General features: G+C 33.7%; 1 protein-coding gene across 1 annotated transcript in view; it reads right to left on the bottom strand.

The window, feature by feature from the left end:
* The window catches only part of LOC117172902 (protein unc-79 homolog), a 1,455,529-nt gene that overhangs the window by 582,222 nt on the left and 857,006 nt on the right, over window positions 1-16,301 (bottom strand). The window contains exon 15 of the mRNA XM_033361197.1: window positions 5,933-6,154. Coding sequence (XP_033217088.1) covers window positions 5,933-6,154 — 222 coding nt within the window. The remainder of the gene's footprint in view (window positions 1-5,932; window positions 6,155-16,301) is intronic.

The raw sequence follows: 16,301 nt of genomic DNA, 5'->3' as shown, positions 1-16,301 counted from the left end.
GGGGGGGGGGGTGTATTTCGTATAGACCGTTTTTGAGATGTAAATGAATAAGTTCTGAGAAAACAACCTCCTATTATTAGCAGATATATGTAGTGTTGATATTCTGGTCTACGTTTTTCGCTCACCGAGAACGAAACATTACATACGTAACGTGTGTTTTATATAAAACGTATTGCGTAAAATTTCATAATAGTGGACAGATCTAGTGAACATTTTAAAATATAAGAATTGTTAAGGAATAAAAAATATATCAGGTAGAAGTGAAGATTTTTTATAATTGCTTGAAAAATTTGTTTAGAAATATTTTTTCAATTTCTTCTAAAAGTTTTATTGAATTTTGTCTTATTCTTTCGAACTTTTTATGCTAGAGTGTTTTTCGTGAATTATATTACATTTTAAACATCAATTTTTACATAAATTTGTTCCAAACATTATTCCGATAAAAAAAATATCTGTAATGGCAAAGCCTTCCCTTCAAAAAATTTGTATTGCTTTGATTAATACCGGAATTTTCGGTGAAACTAATTGGTCAATTAAAGCACCAGACCTATTATCACGAATAATTTCGTAATTGTACAGAGTTCGAAGAAAGGTTCTAAAACTTAAAAATATTTTTGCATTTAAAATCAAATATTAAGTGAAAACAAAAGAAACACATGTTTTTAATGGTTGCAAAATGTTTGTTAGAAAATCATTTTTAATTTCTTCTGAAAATTTCGTTGCAGTTTGTTTTATTTGTTGCAAATTTGTCTGAAAATGACTCAATTAATGTTTCCGTTTCTAGCACCTTGAAACCTGTATTATACCTAAAAAACCCGTTTTATACCAAATAAAACCCTCTAAGCCGGTTTAGGCATTGTACTCCTTTTTGGTAAGACACACGTGCTCTTTCTGATTTTGTAAGAAAAAATAGACTATTTATAACAATTTCCATTGAAAAATGTACTTGAGCCTTTATCTTGAATCAAATTCCAGCTAAGAAGTATACAAAGTCGCTTGCGGAGTATTTCGCTGTAAAGTTATCGAGCGTTCTGCCCTCGACACAACAAGAGAAATCCGCAAACGCCATGCATGGCATGCCGAATTTAAGCGATGTCGCTTGCGTTTTTCTTTGCTTGGACATCTTTATTCGAGTCGGCTCAACTTTTTCAAGACAAAAGGTCCGCAAAGTAGCTTACTTATATTCTTCCTTCTATTTCGTGACGTATTCGCCTTTTCTTACAAATTTCAGGTACCCTAAAGTACTTTCCATACATTTTTATATTGCATTGGGTCAATTTGCTCAATATTCGGAATTTTAAACATTCATGTTTCATTATAAAAAATTACAAATTATCATGTTCACCACGATAATCAGATGCAACTTACTCTCACGATTCCACTGATCTAAAAAATCCATTTTTCGAAAAAATGTCGCTTAACTAGGGTTTTCCGTTGTAGGACAGAACAGAAAACTCCTTTTGTGATGTCTTCAAAATAAAACGTTTTTGATTAGAATTATTTTTCATTTATTTTCCTAAATAGAGTTTTCAAACATATTTTGCATTATTCTGCCTTTAAAAATATGTATAATTCAGACAAAATTTTAGGTAAAATTACTATTAATGACCAAATGATCAAAATAACAATGTTTTTTCAACGCAGCAATTTATGCTAGAGAGTGTACATCATTGTTTTAACACATAAACGAAATCGAAATTGTTTCTCTGTTAAAAATTACCTTTAAAATTATTTTTCTGTAGAAAATGTATCGAGATACCTTGAACGGTGTACAGACAACTAATAGCAATGCAAAATTGTTTAAAAAATTTTTATTCCCGGTAAAAGGAGTTCAATATAATCCTGGAAAAATTAGTTTGAACATTATTTTCAGTTCTGAATTTTGCGTACGCAGTGGAATAATACTTTTATAGAAACTAGATGACATTTTATGACAGCTAAAACAGATGAGCTTTTGTGGTAACGCGTTACCTTGTAATTTTTTGTTTTGATTAATTGTTCTGTTTCTATTACTTTAAATCCTGCTGTGCACATGAAACATTGTTTTATATCAAACACACATAACTTATGCAATGTATCGTTCTTGGTGAGGGAAAAACTTAGACCAAGATATCAAACCAACATAAATCTGCAGATAATAGGAGGTTGTTTTCACAGCACTTATTTATTTAACACTGAAAATCGGTGTATATCAAGTAACCCCCTTCCCCTTCCCCTTATCAGGTTTCTATGACTTATGAAAAATGTGTGTTCTTTTGTTTGTATACATGACATAGGGATTCTTTTGTGCTATTTTTAAGAAATGCGTGTTCCTTTGTGTAATTTTCAAGAAATATGAATGCTTTTATATGAATATATAAAACACGCGTTCTTTTGTGTCATTTCTAGGAAACGCAGACTTCTATCCTTTGTTTAGTTGTTAAAAAGAAATCGGTTTTATTCACATACGTGGCATAACGGTTATTCCCATGCTCACAACATATGGCTCTTCCCCCACTAAGCAAAGCACTCCCCCACTCCTTACATATATTTTACATACATAAACCTACGCATGTGACCGAGTTGAATCAGTGTCGTTTTTTAACGAGCCAGTATGCCGCAAGTTGACACTTTTTAAGTAGACATAGAATCCAAGTCATCAACGCTAGACTACAGGTTGAATCATATGGGACATTTAAAACGGTCATTAAAATTATGAACAATTCATGCGAAAGTATCACATTCGACTATGTAGTTTGAGAAAAAACGCTATTAATATAGAGGATATAATAGAATCATCATTCTGGTTCGGAAATTCACCCTCTTTCAGACCATTAATTTGAGCAAATAGGCGTTAGTTTTTATGACCGTTCAACGCAAAAAGGCCATTCTTTTTAGGGACAGCATGCAATACAATAAAGACAACAACAATGACGCATAGCAGGGTGAGGTCGAGGCGCTGAAAAAAACGGTATCTATACTCCTCAAATAATTCTTGGAAAATGCGAATTCTTTTGTGTTATATTTCACATAACCTTTTTGTGTAATTTCCAACACATGGTTTTTTATGTGATTTATATGACACATGTATCCTTGGGTGTACTTTTCTGAAACGTACGAATTCTTTTGTTCATTTTCAAAGAAAAACCTCGCTTCATTCTTTCTTTACATGTTTGGCCTAACTTTTATTCCCACAATCATCACATGTGCTTCCCGCCCCTCAACAAAGAAGGCTACCTCCACTTTGCAAAGATTTTACATATATAAAAAGCTGTGAGTAACCTCCTGGAATCATTTGAGTTTTTATATCTAAAAGAACCACTATGTCGCAAGTTATTATCGATTGGGTAGTGGTGGAATCCTCGAAGGTCTTTGAGTTTTCAAAGTCCATGACAACTCAAACAATCGCAGTTTTGTCTGATACACAGACATTGATTTACAAAGACAATTTTAATTGGACTAGTGCTTCAATCGCATGGGAAATTTCAACCAGTCCTTAAGAATGTGAACAGTTCAGGTAACGAAATCACCTTTAACTTGGCAACTTGGGCAAAACTACAACAACACTTGTGTATAATAGAATCATACTTATGTTTCGGGAATTCACCTTTGTGCATATAAACCATTGAATTGGGGAAATACACGCTAGTGTTTACAACCGCTGACGGTTGTACGGCAAGGAGTACAAAGACGAGACAGACAATGACATGCTACAGGGCGAGATTGAGACGAAAAGAAAAAGCTAGGTACTCGCGAAATAATTCTTCAAAAGTCTAGTTTCGAAGGAATAAAAAAGTTATTGTATGTGTCGATGAAAGGTTCTGAAGGATTCAACAAGATTTAAAGACGTAGAAGCATGTAAAGATTTTCCAATTGAAACGATTGTAAAAAACGTTAGCGCAGAAAATATTAATTCACGAAATAAGGAATTGTTCGGTCAAGAATTAAGTTTAGATCGGCATACTTCAAAAGCTAGGTGCAAATAAAACTTAAGAAACAATTCATCAAACTATATTTTCAAATTGTTTTTTCTGGAACTGACAACCATCTTAATTTTAAAAATTGTGGGCAATACAGAAACGCAAATTGTCTAAAGAAATCAGTCTAGGAGGGCGAGTTTTTGGAAAAAGTTTTTGAAATTCTGGGGAGGATAGAAAATGACCGGGAGGGGGAGATGAGGCTAAAGGTCAGTTAACAGGATAGAGTCATGTCGGTTATGCGCAGTCCACAACGTGATTTCGGAAGAAGGCAGAGCGAGTTAAGCGAGAAGAGTGAAACAAATAGGATAGCTATAGCAAAGAAAGAGAACGTAGCGGCGTAGACGAGGCAAGCAGTGAGGGAAGTGCAGTTGAGACGTTCACTACGCCTTTGTATCCCGTACCAACGGCAGAATCGGTAGAATCGAAACGAGGAAAAGGGCATAGGCGCGGGAGTCCCACTCATTTGCAAAGGCTTGAATCAAAATCGGGAAATTCGGGGTCGCGGGATTTGATACAAAGGTGGCAACAGTCGGCTAGCGCGATTAGCAGCAAGAGCATCAATAGTGAACGGGAAAAAACGGGGGGCAATACAAGGAAAAGAGAGCAGGTGGGCAAAGAGGGGAAATGATTTTAAAAAGGTTAAAACAAAAAAAAAGAACGCCGGAGAGAAGTAGGGATGAAAGGGATACCTTCATAAAGTTAGAACCCCTCATAAAAGGATTTGAAGAGGAGATTTGCCGAAGATTAGATGAGACGTGCGGAAGACTGATTGATATGAAGAGAGAAGGGGAAGAGGTAAAAGACGAGACAAGAAAAGTGAGAGAAAAGTGGGAAGAATGTGATCAATTATGGAAAGGAGAGAAAGAAAAGGTGTGCAATAAATTGGTCAGTATAGAAAATAGGCAGAGAGACAATGAGGAGGTCAGGAAAAGGGACATGAATCTTCTAGAAGAGACAGTGAACAAGTTAGAACTAAGGAATGAGTGTAAGGTGGAAGAGAAAGGGAGTATGGAAGAAGTGAGAGAGTGTGAAATGGTCAAACATGAATTGAATGAAAGGTGGCGCTTGAGGTTGATTTAGGTATAAAGAAGAATGGAAGGGGAAGCGAGAGCGAAAAGGAAAAAGAACATAATAGTGAAGGGTTTGAAAGTAGACAGTGAAAGGGCAGAGAAAGAGCTTAGAAAGGCGATGAGAGACATCGGCGCTCAAATCAGAATGGCAACGATAAGAACACTAGGATAGAATAAAGAAATTAGAGAATGTATGTAATTTACGCTGTAATTAGGTCTCGCCTTTTCCAACTCGTTAACATAAATCCTCTACTCTCAGGCTAACAGGGAGGGGGTGAGGCCCCTTCCTCTTTTCTAACCGGAAAATATCTATTCATAAAGCATCACACATTCATTCGGAAAATCTGCAACTCCTCCCCTCTTCCAACTCGAAGTCATCCACTGAATTAATTAGGATAACCACCATTGTGTAATTACGATAACCGTTATTTTGAAATTAGGCCACGCACCTTGGAACTCAGGACAGGCCACACCCCTGTTCTACCCCCAACCTTTGTTATTAGTCCACGCCCCTTGAAAAACAAGACAGGACACGCCCCTATCATACATCCAACCATTATTATTAGGCCACGATCCTCGACCAATCAAGAGAGGCGACGCCCATCTCTTTATATTTATTCAGCTTGATTTCTTTTGATTAGAATTTTGTGTACCCTATTTGAAGAGAACACCAAAATGCTAACTTTGATTGAAAAAGTAAAGTTACAATGTATCATTTTTTCTTAAGTAAGCGGCTTAACCCTAAGAATTTGATAGATGAATTCTAAGCTGTGAATGCTAATTAAACTGGTACTATTAAATCTAACAATATATAATTTTATACAGTTATAATATTTAAATTTATCATTTAAAAATATGTACTCTTGCTGCTTTTTTATAAAAATAAGAAATAACTTCACTTACATCCGGTGGATGAGCTAAGTTGGATGGTGCCACGTAAGCAACTAGCTGTAAACATAGTTGGTGCCACACAATCTTGGATTCACAATACGAGCATTCTGCATTCACATTACATTTATGATCATCGCTCCAACTTGTTGCCATTACTAATTTCATTAGATAACAGGCCTCCCGGCACACCCAAGTATATATTCCAGCGTGTCTGTCCACATTTTGCAATTCCATCTGAAAAGTTGATTTTCAAATTGTTTTACTGCTTTCGATATTTCTCAATTACTTAGAGGATGATTAAAAGAAGTGTGCAAACTCGGTGCGCGCGCAACCAGCGGCATTACTGCGTTCAAAGGCACACATAGCTTCTCATTTGCACGATCCTGATATAATGGTAACCCAAAATAATATGAAAGTAAAAAAATAAGAGATCAAAGAATGTATTTGTGATAAAAATTTCTTGCTATTTTGCACATTTGTATAATTATGAATCTCTGCGGCGTACAAAGTGTACGCGATTTTGTCGACAAACAAGCTGCGGAACGATGTCAAGGGGAAAGGAATATTCCTGGAGACGCAAACGGGCTTTAGAGAGGAAAGGAGTACTATCGACATTATTTACGTCTGGCAGCACGTGATGGATAGAGAATTAGTGAAGATGAGTTTAGATTTTTTCTGTGTATGTCAAAGGCACGTTCCTTTGGGTAGATAGGGAGAGGTTATGCTGGGAACAAGGTTAGATTGACCCACCCCCCTCATCCCGCTCAGTACAATTCCAAACTCGGAACTGTACTCAGCGGTACCAACCACTACAATAAGGTGCGATAATTGCCAGGTATGTTAGAACGGGGGAATGGAAACAGACGGAATGCCACGGCTCTCATGGCAGTGAATCATTCACGGAAAATACAGAAAATAGAATGATAATCAATAAAAAGCGTTGACGGTGAACTGACAGTCCACGCGAGCAGCGATTACTGCAATCTACCGCAAGAGCGGTAGTCGCCGAGAATTACTCATGTTTTATTTCTCAAATTTTACTCGTATTGTGATTTATGATGCTTAAGGAAAACACTGAAATTGCTAGGACGTAATCTGTGAAATCTGATGTTCAATTTAAGCCAATAAAACTTTTAAAATATTCAGGGGTTTGTGAAATATGACAATAACTGCCCAAGCGTGTCTGCGTCTAGTCTCAGTCGGCGAGCACAGCAGACGAACGGTGGTGAAGAAGTAAATTTTTTGGTTTAAAATACGATCCCGGCTGAACAGGTGGACCGATTTGGATGTCTTTTTTCAAAGGCTGATAAAATTTCAAAGATAGTTTTCGAGCCTGATTTTTAATTTAGTTTTTCAATTTTTAAAAAATACATAAATATAACGAAGAAAATTACAATTTTTTCTATTTTGCGTTCCCGGTGCTCGTCAACAATAGAAAAATGATTGTGATGTCCGACGTTTCATAGAATTACATTATATAAAGATATTCTATCATGATACAATAATCAAAACAAAATGTTATGAACAAATTATTTGCTAAAAATGTGTTTTGTATAACTTACAAAAATTTAACGTTTTTTATAGTGATATTGCAAGAAATTTGAATGCAAGCAATATTTTAATGAAAATTTTTCTTCTAAGACTATTCTTGTTAATAGCATATACAAATTTAATAAACAAATGCATTATTCCAGCATCTGTTGACGATAAATTCGTTTTTTTCGATGTCAGTCCTTTTAGTTGAGAACTTTATGTTAATTTCAGCAACATTCATAATTAGTTCATAAATTTTATAATTTTTTAAACAAATTTAATAAAGAAATGTATAATATGGGTATTTGTCGACGCCAAAACTCGTTTTTTCAAAGTCAGTTCTTTTAATTTAAGAAAAGAAGTTCTTTTTTTTATTCAGTACATACAGTTGGCCAACACAAGAGTGTTTGAATACAAGGAATGATTAAACAATACATTTAATATTTGTTAGAAATAAATTGTATAACATATGAAAAGTCAGGACACTAACGAGCCTGAAGAAAATTCTTCTTTCACTAGTAACATATGACTTCAGGCTTCCATTTTATATCTTGAGCAAGTCTTGAGCTTGAGAATCTAGTAGAATTACTTTCTTCTTCCACTTTTGCTTCTGCTTTACAATTTTATGTCAGTCGAAATCAGCAGTTTCCGTCTAAGATCTTCATTAGTAGCCTGTCTGATATATTTTCAAGTGTGAAACTCTCGTAGATGTTTGCAATTTTTGTTGTTCGCCTCTTGAGCTACTTCCGTCAATTGACGGAAGACACACCTTTCCATCAACTATAGTCAAAGTGAACTCATAAATGACAGTTATGGTACAACGACTGTTCGGTACTTTTATTTTTTCAGGTTTCAGTTTTTTATTTTTTCTTCTATCAACTCTACTTCTGTCGTGGTTCGTTCTTTAGTTTCTGCCCTAGTAGAACGGAACATTCCGGGAACGTTCCAGGAACGTTTCACTGGAACATTCAAAGAATAAATTATCGTTATTGTAATTAGTATTGATGAATATCCGATAAATCGTAGGTGCTATATATATATACTACATTACAAGGTAGTATATACGGTACTCAAAACTTAAAAATGACATCCATTTTTACCCATCTCTTACGGTTTAAGAGATAATTGTTGTTATAAATAACAATAATGGAAGGTTCCCCTCAGGTTCCAGTGGTACGTTTCTGGAACTTTCCAAAGTGGTGGACATTTTACACGCTCAGAGAACGTTCCGAAGGTTTCCGGGGAACGTTTCAGACACGTTCCTACAACGTTTCGTGCTATTAAGGCGGTTCATGTTCAAACATGAGCAGCCTACATAATCTGGTGGATCCAGGATTATCGTTCTTCCAAATTATTAAGGGCTCTGTACATTCAGAACAATTTGTATCATTATTATGGGAACTAGTTTTAATCATACGTAGTAGCACCAATTGCATCATAAAAATTCCTGCATCTAATTTTTCTGCTCCACAGAACTTTTAATTATATTCGCTCTCTTCAGATAAACTATCACAAGGATACTTATATTGACCCTTCATCACGACATTTTTCCCTTTCACTATATCTGGTGGAAAAATATTAGGAATTTCCAACATACGCCTTAATGTATGATCGCACAAATCTTGCAATTCAACCCTCACCCCAGACTTTGTAACTGCCATACTTTTTTCCGGAGGACACACTTTCTTGGTTTTTTCAAGACTTTTATAAAAAGGAAAAATGTCAGCATTATATGCTTTAGCTTGTAGTCTAATAGTTTCATATTGATGTTTCGTCAATTTTGTGTCTTAAACAAGAGAAACAGCTTATTCTAAAGTTAATGGTTTAATTTGTCCTTCAAATTCTTTCTGTTCTCCATGCTCTTCATCTTCAGCTGTCGATATCATGCTTCTTATCTTCTCAGCCAAATTCTTCTTCCCAGAAGAGCACCAATTTTTTAAAAAAGCATTCTCAATTTCAATTTGAGCATGAGAGTCAACAAAATAGTGTGTTTTTCTTCTTTTAGTTGATTTCGAACTTGTTTCAAAATCTTCTGAAATTCTTCTGCCTACTTTTGTGTGATCCAATGCAATGATGGAGTCAGATGATAACCATGAACTGTTCAGTTTGAAAAATTTGCCTGCATTATAGAACGCACTTTTCCATCTTTTTTTCAAAAGACGGAATAAGGTGCCGCAACGTGATTTCTCTGGTCAAATAGACTTGCTCACTATCTATCAAGTTAGCCGTGCGAAGGTAATCCAACAGAATTCTTATTCTTATTTTAACGATTTAAAATTTAATGTTCTACAAATTTGAAGATTTGCAAATGAAAATTCTCTATAAAAAGGTTTAACAAACTGTAATTGTAAATGATTTTTTTTAACAGGAGGTGGAACGAATCCAGTGAAGGAAGACGTTTTTTATCTACAAGTGAAGGAAATCATTGGCAGTACAGCAAAGCCGATGTACTATGCTTATGACGATGACGCTCTCGCAAGTACGCAATTTTTTAAGCTACTACTAATTTTATTTGTTACCATTTTCAAGATTTTCATTTTCATTTATATTTCATGCAAAAATTGTTCTTGATTTGCTCTTGAATTAAGAAAAAATACTTTATCCAAAATTGACAATGTAAGTGTTGCCAAATGGACATGAAACTTTAGGGGTAGACTTCTGAACGTCAGTGTTGAATATTTCACTCTATTTGTAATTATTTTATTCTTAAACTTAATAGAAGCGACTCGTATTATTATCAATAACTGATCAAATTTTGCTGTAATGATATTAGAATTTCAGTGTGTGAATGTGTGCTTGGAGATTTGAGGAGATTTTGCGTATATTCTCATTTCTCATTTCTAAATAGTCTTATCAAAAATTACTTTATATTATGAACTGTAGCTTTTGTTCACAGGTCGGTAATTTAAATATGCTCATAATGCTCTTCAACTTTTCCCCGAGCACAGGTTCGCGAGAACTAATTGCGATATAATGACAGCAGAATTCATGAATGATGAAAATCAATATTTCGTAATGTTCTTGGGCTTATTTCAAAGGTATTTTCTTCTTGGTAGTTATATGAAGCACATAAAAAGTTAGCTTATATACAAGTTCCTTTTAATGCATGGGTAAGTACATGGGAGATTTACAATAAACTTTTTTCCTGCGTTTTGTATTCAGCAATAATCGACACGTATTTTTTTATTTCAATGTTATGCTTGAAAATCTCGATATGATTTTTTCAAAATTTGGTAATTGGGAAAAATCACTTGCCTTCAGTCGCTCTCTGTAAAAGAAGTTTTGAATGGAAAAAATTATTCTTGTACTGAAAACACCCATTCCCAAAATGTCCAAAAAATATAGGCACCTCGATTTTTGTACAGATTTTCATGAAAATCTCAACAGAAATTTTTTTTAAATATGAGACAATGTGCTGTCACAGGTGAAGGTTTTGGCAATACTAATATAGAGTTTCAAAGTGTTCTGCTGATTAGCGAATATTCCCTGGTGAAAGAAAGGTGGAAAAATACCATAATCATATTGTCATCTCCGAATACTCAACTTAGAATAGCTCTAAGTCACTGAAAGTAAATTATGAAAATTCGGGGGAAAATGTATGTGTTCCTAGATCCTTACTGTGCACAATATTTCAATTTAGAGTGAAAAATAATCATTTGTTAATAAGTTGTTAACAAACACGTAGGGAGGTGTTATCCCTGAAACTAAGAAACGCACAGAGATGATTTTTGAAGCAAATTACACATTTTTGGCTTCTGAAAGTGTTACATGTATTTTCAATGAGCAAAAAGTTTCATTTGAATGTTAAAAACATGATTTCATTTTTGGAAAAGTACAAAAGACTTTACGATAATCGAGGCAACGGCATTTTCAGCTGGGCACTTTCCTGGCGCTAGTGTTACGCGTGCAATACGACCAGAAATGTGTAATTTTCTTTTCTCCGTGAGGAGATAAATGATTTTTTTTTCTGAGAAAAATCGATACTCTATATTTTACAAGTTTTGAAATTTACAAGATGCGACATTGTACGTATGATGTAAAAAATATTAAAAAATTAATGATATTTTTTTATTAGTTACAGTTTATAACGACGAAGTAACTGGGAGCTTCGGAGAGACAGATGATATGCAGGGAATACCTGATCCTGAAGAAGTTTCAGCAATTGATGATTTGACAACGATTGTTGCCGAAGACGCAGACAATTCGGAAGAAATAGAGGTTAGCTAAATTCAACCTCTGGTTTTATTTCAGAAAATTAAAATAATCATCGCTTTAATTATAATTCTTGCTTTTTATTTCAGACACTTAAAAACGACAACAAAGTGGATAAAGATTGGTCTCAGTGGAATCCCATTGTGCTCAAGACGCAGAAAAGTACTGCATTGTGTGCGCAGCCAATTCCAGCAGCAACTGCAGTACAAAAGGGTGCACCACCATCAGCATCAACGCTTGCTAGTACGGAGCCACAAAAGGAGCTGCAGCGTTTGAACAACATTGTTGCCAATCACGTTATCAGAAAGCAGATAAACAAGCGTTGTGCTAAACGCACATTGAATAATGAGGTATTAATTCAAGCTCAAGTAGATTTCATCAGAGCCTTAAAACAAGATTCGGCAGAAAAATCTGCAATGGAGAAAGAGATTTTAAATAATAAAGTTGCTATTGAGCAGATTATTTAAAAAAATACTTTGATCAAACAAGAGCTAGAAATTCAGCTTCTACAAAAGCAGTTACAAGAAGGGAAATAGGTAATGTTCAAGTAGGTACTCTTTTTCTAAATATTTTTGTAGGTATAAATACAAAAGTGGCTGTGCAATGATGCATTGAAATAATGTTCAAAGTTTTGAACATTATTTCAATTTGCATTTATTATAAAAACGAAAGAGCGTTCCTTATATTGCAGGTGAAAATTCGAAATAAATTTTCAGAACTTTGAACATTATTTTTTGTAATAATTGAAAATTTTGAAAATATTTATTCTTCTCAAAATTTTCCACTGTAATGTAACCCTGCTTTCGTTAATTTTATAATTTTTCAATGACACTTAATTATACTTCATATTGTTCCAGATTTTATTATTATTTTCTGTATATTTTTAATATTTCTAAGTACAATGAGTGTCTGTGCAATGATGCATTGAAATAGTGTTCAAAGTTTTGAACATTATTCCAATTTGCTCTGATTATAAAAACTAAAGAGCGTTCCTCATATTGCAGGTGCAAATTCGTAATAACGTTCAGAACTTTGAACATTATTTCTTATAACAATTGAGAATTTCGAAAATATTTTTTCTTTTCAACATTTTGAATTGTAATGCAACCTTCCTTCGTTAATTTTATAATTTTCCCGGGGTTTACACTTAATTATACTTTATATTGTTCCAAAATTTATTATTTTGTGTATATTTTTAATAGTTCTAAGTACAAAGAGTGACTGTGCAATGATGCATTGAAATAATGTTCGAAGTTTTGAACATTATTTCAATTTGCATTTCTTATAAAAACTAAAGAGCGTTCCTTATATTGCAGGTGCAAATTCGAAATAATGTTCAGAACTTTGAAAGTTATTCCTTGTAATAATTGAAAATTTTTTAAATATTTTTTGTTCTTAAAATTTTCCACTTTAATGTAACCCTGCCTTCGTTAATTTTATAATTTTTCAATGGTTTACACTTCATTATACTTTATATTGTTCCAACATTTATTATTATTTTGTGTGTACACAAAACGTATGTATGTACATATTACAGAAATGTTAAATGTATGTATTAAACATAATTTTGAATAAAATATATAGATGAAAAATAAAAAAAGTATGTGAATTTATTTATACAAGTTTAAAGATACAAGTTCGATGATAAAACCTAATCGGTCTGTGAGGCCTATTATAATGATTAGAAATTTACATTACTATTTAGAGGGGATTCTAAGGCAGCTCCTGTCCATTCATTACAGCAAGCTGAAACAAAAATTGGATGTAAAAGTGAAAATATTCGGTGATATTATAGATAAGGAAACTGATTTTTACCTCTGAAAGTAATGAAGCAGAAGTGAGCTTGTTCCGCCGTCATCAGGTTTCACATTTCTGCGATTGTGCAGATCTTCATTTAATATTAAATTCTATTTAATATTTAAAAGTGGATCATCAAGAGGCATCGGTTCTGCAGCTATCCGTGTTTTGTTACGCAAAACAGCAGTTTCCACTAAGACAGGAAGTACGTGATTTACCGAAAAACGCATTCCTGTCGCCAAACACGGAAATCTCCGTTTCCAAACCCCGAATGTGCGTCCAATAGTGTTGCGAGTTCTTATTTGTGACTCGTTGAACAAAATCTCTGCTTCAGTGTGAGGATTTTATATTGGAGTTATACAGTATGACTTTATTGCGTAACCTCCGTCTCCCAAGATCAAACCATCTGCAAACTCTCCAGCTTCCACTCGAGCATGTAGTCTGGAGTTCTTGAAGATTGTCGAATCATGAGAAGCTCCCGGCCATCGTGCCGCAATATTTGTAAATTTCAATTGAGCATCACGAGCGGCCTGTGCATTTATGGAAAAGTATCCTTTTCTATTCCTAAAGACTTCTGCATTATTGCCACCTACAATCACCGCAAGAAAAAAGAATTTTTTTAACATTTACAGGAAATTGAATAACTTTAAAATGGTAAGAAATTTCCGTTCATGCTGTTGAAGCCCTTCAAATTTCTTTGAAAGCTTATCGAAATTGGTATTATATATCATATGAATTTACAAGAACAGACAGTTGAAATTCCGACTATAAAGTTGCATTATCCACCACAATTTGAAATTTTCGATCTCAAAAATATATTTTGTCAACCAAAAAGTTTACTTTGAAACTAATAGTTGAACGTAAGAGTTTAATTGCATACCCAAAAATATGATTTTTCACTGAATAAAATAATAGGTGATAATATATTTAACATAATATTTTTATTGTAAATAAAGCAAAATATAATTTAACTAAGAAAATACGAGCAGAAAAATTATCCTAGAATCTTCTTCATTCTTTCTCGACATATTTTGAAATCTTTAACATTATAAATTAGAATAAAGAAACTGAATAATTAAAAAATTGTACAGTCCTCTTACGGTCGATATCGGCTATAATTACATTGACACTACCGACAATTATCTAACTACTTTTCTCTATAATTTTTTTTTCTTATATCATAAGTATGAAGAAGTGTGCAAATTATTACTTACCAAACGATTGTACTTTAACATGCGTACAATCTAAGGCAGAAATTCCTGAATGAAACATTTGTTTATAATATTAACAAGAATAGTCTTCAGAGAAAATTTTTTATTTAAATATTGTTTCCATTCAAGTTTATTGCAATATAGCTTTAAAAAACGTTGAATTATTATAAATTGTAGAAAACACATTTTCAATAAATAATTTCTTTATAAAAAATTGTTTTGTTTATTATATCATGATGGAATATCTTTATCTAATGTAAATCTATAAAACATCGGCGGCTATAACAATTTTCCTATTATTGACGAGCACCGGAAACGTGAAACAGAAAAAAGATTGTCATTTTTTTGTCATATTGATTTAATTATAAAAAATTGACAAAATAAATTAAAAATCAAACTCGACAGCTCTTTTCGGAATTATATCAGCGCTAAAAAAAAGAGATCGAAATCGGTCCACAGGTTCAGCCGAAATCGTATTTTGAACGGCAAAATGTACTTTTTCCCCACTGTGAGACGGCCAGACTCGCTGCTAAAGCGACTGAAATTCGGTGCAGACAGGCTTGTATATTTTAATCGTATCTTGATAACCCCTGAAAATTTTAAAAGTTTTATCGGCCTTAACTAAAGATAAGACTTAAAAGACTGATTTTTATGAATTTCAGATTTTTACTACTAATTTCCCAGATCATGCCAACAGTTGAAGTCAATGGACAAAAATTTGAGAAATTCTTAAATTTTTTTCTCAAATTTCCGCGCAGCATATTCTATCCAAAATGTCACAATTACCTGTTTTCAAATATCTCATTTCACGCGCAATTTAATAAGCTTTTTAACGGTTTTTTAAAAAAATTCCTCGCATAATTTTTGAACAAGTAGTCACGTTTTAAAGTCAGCAATTATTTAAAAAAATTTTAATTTATCTACTTTCGCTGGTCGTCCTGAGCATCTTCGACGGTAGCTTACCTAAACAGAATATATTTGTTATTCACATAAAATGTTTAGATATCCACATGCAGCACTGTTCTCTCCCTGACTCAGTATGAACTTATAGTGAATGAATGTTCCTGAGAAACAGGTGATTTTATGTAAAGCAACAGCTCTTGGCTTGTTAGTAATATTGATGACGAGTACTTTCTATCTAGTATACGGTCTGCTCATTGGGGAGACTTTAATGCTCCGCAAAATCCGGAGAAAAAGCAGAGAGTGATCGCGGATACAATATCTAATAAAGCTTCGGTGTCCTATCATTGTATGATAGATTTTACAAGGCACTAAGAAATGTTGTCGCGAGGCTGCTTAGAGACGCAAGAGTTGAGTACAATACCATTAGATTGGCGAAAGTATTAGAGTTGAAGGATTTATAGAGCGAGCCAAGATCTTTACGTTTGGTTAAACTGACGTGTGGAGAATGTATACTGGTGAATTTTATTTCTGAAGTGATACCAACGAAAAATCGAAAGTATTCGGATCATGTTCAAATACACATAATTGTGAATTGTGTTTACATACCAGTATACATATGAAATCGGTATTTTTTCAAGAAAAAAACACATTTATTTCAAGAGAATGATAACAAATATTTTATTCAAAGTATGCGCCCTCGCTGGCTACAAATTTTGTCCACCTTT

Source organism: Belonocnema kinseyi, chromosome 5 (assembly GCF_010883055.1).
Source record: "Belonocnema kinseyi isolate 2016_QV_RU_SX_M_011 chromosome 5, B_treatae_v1, whole genome shotgun sequence".
Classification (NCBI taxonomy): Eukaryota; Metazoa; Arthropoda; class Insecta; order Hymenoptera; family Cynipidae; genus Belonocnema; species Belonocnema kinseyi.
Note: the sequence above shows the minus strand (reverse complement) of the source record. Positions and strands in the feature narration are given on the sequence as shown.